The 9,221-nt window shown below is 49.9% G+C and overlaps 1 protein-coding gene across 5 annotated transcripts in view; it reads left to right on the forward strand.

Annotated features, from left to right (window-relative positions):
- The window catches only part of SLC23A2 (solute carrier family 23 member 2), a 51,828-nt gene extending 43,760 nt beyond the window's left edge, over positions 1-8,068 (forward strand). For 4 of the 5 annotated variants that reach the window (XM_085559277.1, XM_085559275.1, XM_085559274.1 and 1 more), the window contains 3 exons: positions 216-353; positions 1,500-1,595; positions 3,663-8,068. In XM_085559277.1, coding sequence (XP_085415403.1) covers positions 216-353; positions 1,500-1,595; positions 3,663-3,895 — 467 coding nt within the window. In that variant the 3' untranslated portion in view covers positions 3,896-8,068. The remainder of the gene's footprint in view (positions 1-215; positions 354-1,499; positions 1,596-3,662) is intronic. The other variant, XR_014949864.1, reaches the window with a different exon arrangement.
- The last annotated feature ends 1,153 nt before the right edge of the window (positions 8,069-9,221 follow it).

Here is a 9,221-nt window from a genome sequence, read left to right on the forward strand (position 1 = left end):
TCTAAGAACAGACTAAAAAATAAAGAAGAAAAAGCAGTTGCTGTGCTATTAACTCAGTTTTGTGCTGTTAACTAAAACTGTGCTATTAACATGGACTTTCTAACCAACCATTCCAAATGTACTGGGAGGTATCATACCTTCAGGGATATTTTGCTGGGTTTTTTTTTAGAAAAAGACTCACCTAAAAGCTGGTCTTTGGGGTGTTTTGTGTTCAGGGATGATCACGGCTGTGGGTCTGTCCAACCTGCAGTTCATCGATCTCAATTCTTCTCGGAATCTCTTCGTGCTGGGGTTTTCCATCTTCTTCGGGCTCGTCCTCCCCAGCTATCTCAAGCAGAACCCCCTGGTCACAGGTACGTGGTGCTGCTCCTCCACATCAGCACTTCTGCCTTGTGCTCATGTGGAAAATCCATCAGGTACAGAGGGTCAGGAAGAGGAAAAATGCAAATTATGGAGGAAAAACACAAATTATGGAGGCAAGACCCAAATTATGGAGGAAAAACGCAAATGGCACAGACAGGAAAGGCTGTAGGTCCAGACAAGCTCTGTGTGTGTTCAGGGAATTCCTTGGGAGGCTGAGACCTGCAGGGAGTGTTCCAGTGGGGCACAGCTGAAGCTTTCCTGCTTCCTCTGGGTGCATTTCAGCAATGGAAGGGGACAGTGAGCAACTGGGCTGAAAGAAAAACTGAAAGGGTCTTGTGAGCTGTAAACGATGTTAAAAGATTAAGGGGAAACACCAAGGCAGAGTTTGGAAGGTGGGGAATTGTTTGGGGGCTGAAAGTTTCTGTCACTCAGATGTGTTCTGGGTGTGAATTTTAATTCTAGTGAATTCCCTTGCAGACTGTTAATGGAATTGTAGCTTTGAGGAGTTCTGTGGGAAGGTTTTATCTTTTCATGTGACTCTCAGCAGTGTGTGTCACCAGGGATGGACTCAAAGGAAATATTTCACTGCTTTGGATTTGTTTGGGGGTTTTTAAACAAAGTATTAACTGACTTTTCTTTCCACTATGCCTTCAGACCAGGATTTAAGGGCAAATCTGTCCTGCAGTAAGTGGTTAGAAAAGCAGATCCCTCAAGCTTTAGGTGGTTCATACAGTGTTCTTCCATAACTGGGGCTGGGAATTTTTGCTCCTTTGATGAAGATTTATAAAAAGAATTATTTACAAAAATAATTGTATTTATTTATAAAAGAATTATATAATCATTACTCTTTTAAAAGTTACGATTTTACAACCTGAACGTTTCTCTTTTGCACCCCACTGAGGTTTTCTGCTTAGCTCAGATTAGTGGTGTCTGCAGCAGGAACTGAAGTGGTGCTGCGGGACATTCCTGGCAGTTCTGAAGTTGCATTTTGGGGAGCAATGTCCCGGGTGGTGCCCTGGGGGAGGTTCTGTGTCAGTGCCCAGAGCCCTGGCCCGGGTGGGAGCAGCAGCAGGAGGAGGAGGAGGAGGGTGCTGGAGAAGCCCAGCAGGTTTGGTTTGGTGTTCCCTGTGCCGCAGGAATCGCGGGCATCGACCAGGTGCTGAACGTGCTGCTCACCACGGCCATGTTCGTCGGGGGCTGCGTCGCCTTCGTGCTGGACAACACCATCCCAGGTGAGCCCTGGTGGGCTGCCCTGCGGCCCCCCTGGGGAGGCAGCATTCCATGGGGAGGCAGGATTCCATGGGGAATAGCAGCATTCCCTGGGGAGGCAGGATTCCATGGGGAGGCAGGATTCCATGGGGAATAGCAGAATTCCCTGGGGAGGCAGGATTCCATGGGGAATAGCAGGATTCCATGGGGAGGCAGGATTCCCTGGGGAATAGCAGGATTCCATGGGGAGGCAGGATTCCATGGGGAGGCAGGATTCCATGGGGAATAGCAGAATTCCCTGGGGAGGCAGGATTCCATGAGGAGGCAGGATTCCCTGGGGAGGCAGGATTCCCTGGGGAGGCAGGATTCCATGGGGAATAGCAGAATTCCCTGGGGAGGCAGAATTCCCTGGGGAATAGCAGCATTCCCTGGGGAATAGCAGGATTCCATGGGGAGGCAGGATTCCATGGGGAATAGCAGAATTCCCTGGGGAGGCAGGATTCCATGGGGAGGCAGAATTCCCTGGGGAGGCAGGATTCCATGGGGAATAGCAGGATTCCATGGGGAGGCAGGATTCCATGGGGAGAGGCAGAATTCCATGGGGAATAGCAGAATTCCCTGGGGAGGCAGGATTCCATGGGGAGGCAGTATTCCCTGGGGAGAGGCAGAATTCCATGGGAGAGGCAGCATTCCCTGGGGAGAGGCAGCATTCCCTGGGGAGAGGCAGAATTCCCTGGGGAGAGGCAGCATTCCCTGGGGAGAGGCAGCATTCCCTGGGGAGAGGCAGAATTCCCTGGAGAAAAAGCAGAATTCCCTGTGTAAAACCAGAATTCTCTGGGGAAAGGCAGCATTGCCTGGAGCAAGGCAGAATTCCAGAATTCCCTGGAGAAAAAGCAGAATTCTCTGGAGAAAAGCAACATTCCCTAGAGAAAAAGCAGCATTCTCTGGAGAAAGGCAGAATTCCCTGGGGAGAGGCAGAATTCCTTGGGGAAAGGCAGAATTCCCTGGATAAAAGCAGCATTCTCTGGAGAAAAAGCAGAATTCCCTGTATAAAGACAGCATTCCCTGGCTAACAGCAGCATTCCCTGGCTAAAAGCAGAATTCTCTGTGGAAAGGCAGAATTCCCTGGATGAAAAGCAGAATTCCCTGTGTAAAACCAGAATTCTCTGGGGAAAGGCAGCATTGCCTGGAGCAAGGCAGAATTCCAGAATTCCCTGGAGAAAAAGCAGAATTCTCTGGAGAAAAGCAACATTCCCTAGAGAAAAAGCAGCATTCTCTGGAGAAAGGCAGAATTCCTTGGGGAAAGGCAGAATTCCCTGGATAAAAGCAGCATTCTCTGGAGAAAAAGCAGAATTCCCTGTATAAAGACAGCATTCCCTGGCTAACAGCAGCATTCCCTGGCTAAAAGCAGAATTCTCTGTGGAAAGGCAGAATTCCCTGGGGAGAGGCAGAATTCCTTGGGGAAAGGCAGAATTCCCTGGATAAAAGCAGCATTCTCTGGAGAAAAAGCAGAATTCCCTGTATAAAGACAGCATTCCCTGGCTAACAGCAGCATTCCCTGGCTAACAGCAGCATTCCCTGGCTAAAAGCAGAATTCTCTATGGAAAGGCAGAATTCCCTGGATGAAAATCAGAATTCCCTGGCTAAAAGCAGCATCCCCTGGGGCAGAACAGCAGCAGGAGATCCCTGTTTTTGGGCTGGCTGTCCTCACAGCAGCAGAGTCCTGACAGCTGCCCTCCCTTCCCCTGAGAACACCTGGAATCCTTCCCAGCCTAAAATCCCATTAAAATCCCTCTGAAACACCTAAAAGAGCTGATAAAAACCAAACCAGTCTCCAGTAAAACCAGGTTTGAGATCCAAACCTGCTCCGAGCCAAGAGGAAATGTTTGCCTTGTAAATTTGCTTTTGTGACTGGAAAAACTCCCGGTTACAAAATAAAGCAGCTGATGTGGTTTTCCCTTTGTGAGGAGCCTGGAAGATCTTCCCAGAGCTTTGCTGAACTCGGTGTTTTCTTCCTTCTTCCAGCCTCTGCTTTAGGCCTGTGTGTCCATATAAAAATATCCATGAATATTCTTTATTTTGATTCCTAGGGAGCCCTGAAGAAAGGGGAATTCGGAAATGGAAGAAAGGGGTCGGTAAGGGAAGCAAATCCCTGGAAGGCATGGAGACGTATGATCTGCCTTTTGGCATGAACTTCATTAAAAAATACAGGTGTTTCAGCTTCCTGCCCATCAGCCCCACCTTCCTGGGGTACACGTGGAAAGGCTTCAGGAAAAGCAGCAACTGCAGGAGTTCAGACGAAGACTCGGAAGCTACAGTATAGCCTTAGCTGAAATTATATTATCTAGTTGTAGTCAAAGATGTATTTGCAGTTTCTTGCTGATTAAGAAGCATTAAAATATATGTTTTGTATATCTGCATTTAAATTCTGGAACCAGAGCTGAGACGGATCTAAAAAAAAAAAAAAAAAAGAAAAGAAAAAAAAAAAAGCTTTTCCTGCTGTGGGTGGTGGGAGCCAGGTCTAGTGTCTCTGGGGCAAACCCTGCTGATTTTGGGAGTTGGAGAGAGCTGTGCACCTAATTCTGCTGGTTTTAAATGGTTTTAGGTGGAGGTGTGGAGGTGCTGCTGCACATTTTTTGTTTTTATGTTGGTTTTATTGAAGCCCTCAGTGTTGGTTACGCCAGGAAAGCTGAACCTTGGAGAAGGAGAGGGGAGGGGAGAAAAAGCGAGAAAAGGAGAAATGTTTCTTGTGATCGTGGCAGACCCCAGGGATGCTGTTGTGCTGCTCAGGGATTGCACATCCCGTGTGCCCTGGGCTGGCAGTTCCTCCTGGGTGATCTGTGTGCCAGGGACACTCCAGCATTCAGCAGGAACCTTCTGGAGTCACTTTGCTGCCTGGGCTGGCTTCGTTTTCCTGACAGCATTTCTCGGTTTTGAGGTTTGCTTTCCCCACCAGGGTTTCCTTACGGGGACACTCGAGCCCGGGGAGTTCCAGGGATGGGAAACCTGAACTCTCACAGGACCTGGGGGCGGCGTTTCGGTTCGCTGCCCGTGTCCAGCAGGATTTTCCTGGCCAGAAATGCTAATTAGCTGAGCAGCTCCAAGCAATTAGCAGTTGTTCCCTGCAGGGAAAGCCATGTGCTTGGGTCTGAGCAGGGTTTTTGGGTTTTTTTTTTAATTTTCTTGCTGATGGCTCTTTCTTCTCTTCTTGTGGGGCTTCTCCAGAGGCTGATTCCTGCTGGGAAGGGGTTTGGGAGAGCAGAGACACTGCACCTGCAGCCTCACCCAGCGGATGGGTTCACGGGTACCGGGTCCAATCAGGGCACCACTCAGATTCTCTTTTTGTTTTTCCTGAAATAGTCTCAGCTCTGCTGTTATGTGGGTGTTCACGCTCATCATGCATTCATGATTAACAGTTTTATTCCTGTTTAATGTTCTTACTATTGCAGGTTAGTTTTAGACTTCCGTGTGGCCCCAAAAGCATTTTCAGCTGTGGAGATCATCAGGGAAATGTTGTGTAATGTAATTCCAAGGCCAGTAATGCTCTACGGTGCTTGCGTTTTGTATTCCTGGAAAACCATACCAGTAGATCCTGTAACCCCCTGATCTATTTATCCAAGTTTGACTACTGGACAGGAGCACAGGAACTCTGTTTTCTCCCAGTCTGCTCCCAGGGGAATTTGTTCTGGGGTGTTGAAGCATGGACGGGTTGGGGTGGGGAGGGCAAGGACAGAGCTTGAGGGATCAGTGCCGAGTAGTGTAGAGTGGGAACGATTCCGTGGAGATCGTTCTCAGCATGCCATGGCTGTTTCCAAAAGTGTTTTATCCCGCTTTTCCCCTGTCCAAGCATGCCTTTGTTCCTGCTTCCTTCGGGGAACTTTCAGTAGTTTGCACTCTTGGTGTCGGTCGGACTCGAGAGCTGCTCGGAAGAGTCATTGTGTGCTAGACGAGGTTGGTTTGCCTGTGAAACAAAAAGTCATTTTTGCTCATTTGTCAGTGTTTCCTCTCCAGGTAGCGAGGTGTTGGATTCCCACAGCCACCTGCACAAGCTTTTGGTGTGGGGACCTCTGGGCAGTGGCACAGAGCTTCCAAATTCCCCGGCTCCCTGTGCAGGCGTGGAGGGGTTGCAAATCCCCATCCAGAAGGAGAACAAAGCCAGGTCTGGTGGCTGTGCAGCCCGAGGGGTTGTGGAGATGTCAGATGCCAAATTGGTTATCCTGTAAAAGTGGAGAAAGGGAGGAAAAGTTTAATTTGCAGAGCGAGGAGGGAATGGGAGCAGAGTTTGTCTCTCACCCCGCTGAGGGAAACCCGGGCGAGTTCCCAGTGGATGTTCCAAAGGCACTCCAAGTCCCAGGGCAGCAAATCCCGGATAAATTCCCTCTCCTTCCTGGAGCAGAGCCCCCCTCCTTCCCCACAGCTCTCTCCAGGCAGGTGCAGTCCAGTTTTCTGCTGGATTTCGTTCTTTTTGTGCTTCGTGCCCACTCCCCCCGCCCCTGGGAGCTGCTGGAGTTGGGTCGGTTTGGATCCAGCTGGGCAGGGGGACAATCCCCACCTTCTCCAGGCTGTGAAGGGTTAAAGGGCGTGCAGGAAGGGCTGGGCTGAGTGAGGGGGGAAGTTGGAGATGAGTTTTGGGAGAGGAGCCCCCCCAGGGAAGGAGAGCAGGGCTTTTCTTTGGGGGTTTGAACTCCGTTCACCCCGGCTTTGTGCAGGTGCAGGGGGACTTTGGGCCTTAAATCCTTCCCTTCTCTTGGGCCCTTCTCCTGGCCACTTTTCTAAGGGAAATTCCAAATTCCAGGGATTTGGGTGCCTGTGCCGAGCTGCTGGCAGGGTGGAGAGGATGAAGCTGCAGGTTTGGGGAGCATTAAATTCCAAATTCCAGGGATTTGGGTACCTGTGCCGAGCTGCTGGCAGGGATGGAAAGGATGAAGCTGCAGGTCTGGGGAGAAATAAATTCCAAATTCCAGGGATTTGGGTGCCTGTGCCCATGCTGAGCTGCTGGCAGGGATGGAAAGGATGAAGCTGCAGGTCTGGGGAGAATTAAATCGTGCTGGGGATGTCCAGGTGCAGCCTGAATGCCACTGCCATGCTGGATTTCCCCCTCTGTCCTTCCCTGCCTTTCCAAACTCCGAGCAGCCAGGGAAGGTGGCAGCTGAGAGGTGAGTGAAGAGGTGATGAGAAGTTTCAACCAGATTTGGAGAGGGAAGGGCAAATATTCATGGTAGAAATCTCATTTTGTCATATCAGAGGTGGCATCGGTGTATACAAACAAAGTAACTTGGGATTTTTGTAATCGATATTCTCTTGTAATTTTTTTAGGTTCAATTAAGGGTTCTTGCTGACACGTTGAAACACGTTTTCTAAAGCAAATACTTGCAAATTACGCCTATAGAAATTTAGGTTTCGTAGCTGACAGCTGTGACTGGTTAACGTTGTCATATTGGAGGGACTTCACCACGTACCTCGCTCAGAAAGCTCGACCTTTTCAACCCCAAATTTGCTTTTATTGCCTTTTAATACTGACTTGAAATATGACAACTTGGTTTGTACATGAATATTGCAGTATTTTATTTCCATATATTAAGAAAATAACATTTCCGCTCAGGATAACGGCGGCGCTTTCCTGGGAGGGAGTGGTATGAGTGTCATGACAATGTCATGTGATGGTAGAATTTCTTCATTGACGAATCTCTAGTGGTTGTGTATACTTTATTTACCCATCTTCGTGTTCCTACCCGAAACCGGAGCCTTTTGTTGTTTCCTCCCTGCTGAGCCCTGGCGCTCCGGGGGCAGAATTGGAGCAGAGCCCCCGGGGAGCGTCACCGACACCCCAAACACCCCAAAAGTGAGAAATTGGGCGTTTTTGGGCGCGGGTGGCACCGCAGCTCCCCGAGCCGCCTCGGGCACCCCGCAGCCCACGGGGCTGGGGCAGCACCACCTCCACGTGCGTCCGCGTGGCCGCCTTCGACCAAAATCGGCTTTTTTCTGCCCTTTTCCTTCCCCTCTGGAGCAGTTGGGTTCTGGGGAGCTCCCGGGGCCGGCTGAGCTTTGGGACCCGAGCGGTGCCACCCGCGGTGGCTCTGCCCTTGCCCTGCTGCCAGCCCCGAGAATTCCGTGTTTGTCTGTTCAGAACAACCTCTGGCGTAACAAACTATTGACTGTTCTTAGGCGGTGGGGATAAATTTCATTTTTTTCCGTGACTTTTCATGACTGACTTTGGCTGTAAAACTTTTTTTGTTCAACAGCAAAAGTTTATTTTGGGGAGGGGTTTGTGTTTGATTTTTTTTGTTGTTCTTGTTCCGAGATGTGTAATTCTTTTACGGATTTTTTTTTTATTATTCCTTTTTTTTTTTTTCCTTTTTCTAACATTGCTTCATTAAACAACTAAATATTTAAAAATGTAATATTTGGACCAGATGTTGTGAATAATAGTAGATAAAGCTATTTTATTCTGTATTTTTAAAGCTGTTCAGTATAAATAAACGCGGGCATAGATGCAGTGATTGTCACGGTTCCTTTGGTGGCGTTGGAGGATCCTGGAATGCTTTGGGCTGGAAGGGAAGGATTCCTCCCTAACTGATCGCTTTCTTCCTAATTGATAATTAATTTCAGGATCCAGGTGATGGCAAAACCCAACCCAGAGTCTTTGGAGCTGGTGCTGCCCAAAGCCACAACCCCCAGGTGCTTTCCTCCCGTGGATGTGCTCGGCAGCCCCGCGGCTGCAGGGACCCTCCCAGGGCAGGAACGGGTCAAGTTCCTTTTATTTGGGAAATAAATCCCCTCTCCAGGCTCCTGGCTCCCCCCGCTGCAGGATGTGGCAAAAATCAGGATTTAACCCCAATTCCACAGCCGGGATCCCCCTGTGCTCCCGCGGTGCCACCCCAAACCCCGGGTTTATTTTTATTTTTCTGTTTGCGTTCACCCCACGAGCTGAGGGTCAGGGGAAGCTCTCCCGGTGTCCGGGGCCGAATCCCGGGGGTTTGGGGCCGGCTCCATTGTCCTCCCTTCCCACCACAAAGGGCCTCTCGTCCCCGCCAGCCCTCGGGATGCTGCTGGAATATCAATCCTGACCCGCCGAGTCGCTGCTTCCCTGAGCCAGAACTTCTCGTGTTTTACTCAGAAATCCAAGAAAATCTGGGAAAAAAAGGCCCGTTCCAGCCTGTGCCTGCAGAGAGCTCGTTTGGCTCAAGCAGCTGCTTTGATTATTTCTTTGTTTTGGGGTTGTTTTTTGGTTTTTTGTTTTTTTCCTTTGGGTTGTTTCTCGGCAAATTCCTTAAAAAGAAAAAAAGCCCAGAGAAGCCACAAAGCACTGGGAAAGGTCAGGGGCAGACAAAGGAGGAGGGACACGGCCGCTGCTCCTCTGGAATAATGAACACCTCCAAACTCTCCCCAAACTCCCCCAAACTCTCCCCAGGGTGCCAGGAGCGGACAGGCAGGATGGGACCCCGATCCCGGGAATGCTGAGTGCCGGCTCAGAGGTAACTGTGACCCCCCAGCTGCAGCTGCAGACTTTATTTGAATTTATTTCCTCCTCCATCCCCTGCTCGGGGCCGGTTTTGGATCCGGGTGGGATGCTGAGGTCCAGCCCACGGCCCCATCCCAACAGCAGAGCAGCCAAGTGTGCTGCTGGCACTGGATATCCCAGGATTTGG

Source organism: Lonchura striata, chromosome 22, assembly GCF_050655825.1.
Source record: "Lonchura striata isolate lonStrDom1 chromosome 22, ASM5065582v1, whole genome shotgun sequence".
In the NCBI taxonomy this organism is placed as follows: Eukaryota; Metazoa; Chordata; class Aves; order Passeriformes; family Estrildidae; genus Lonchura; species Lonchura striata.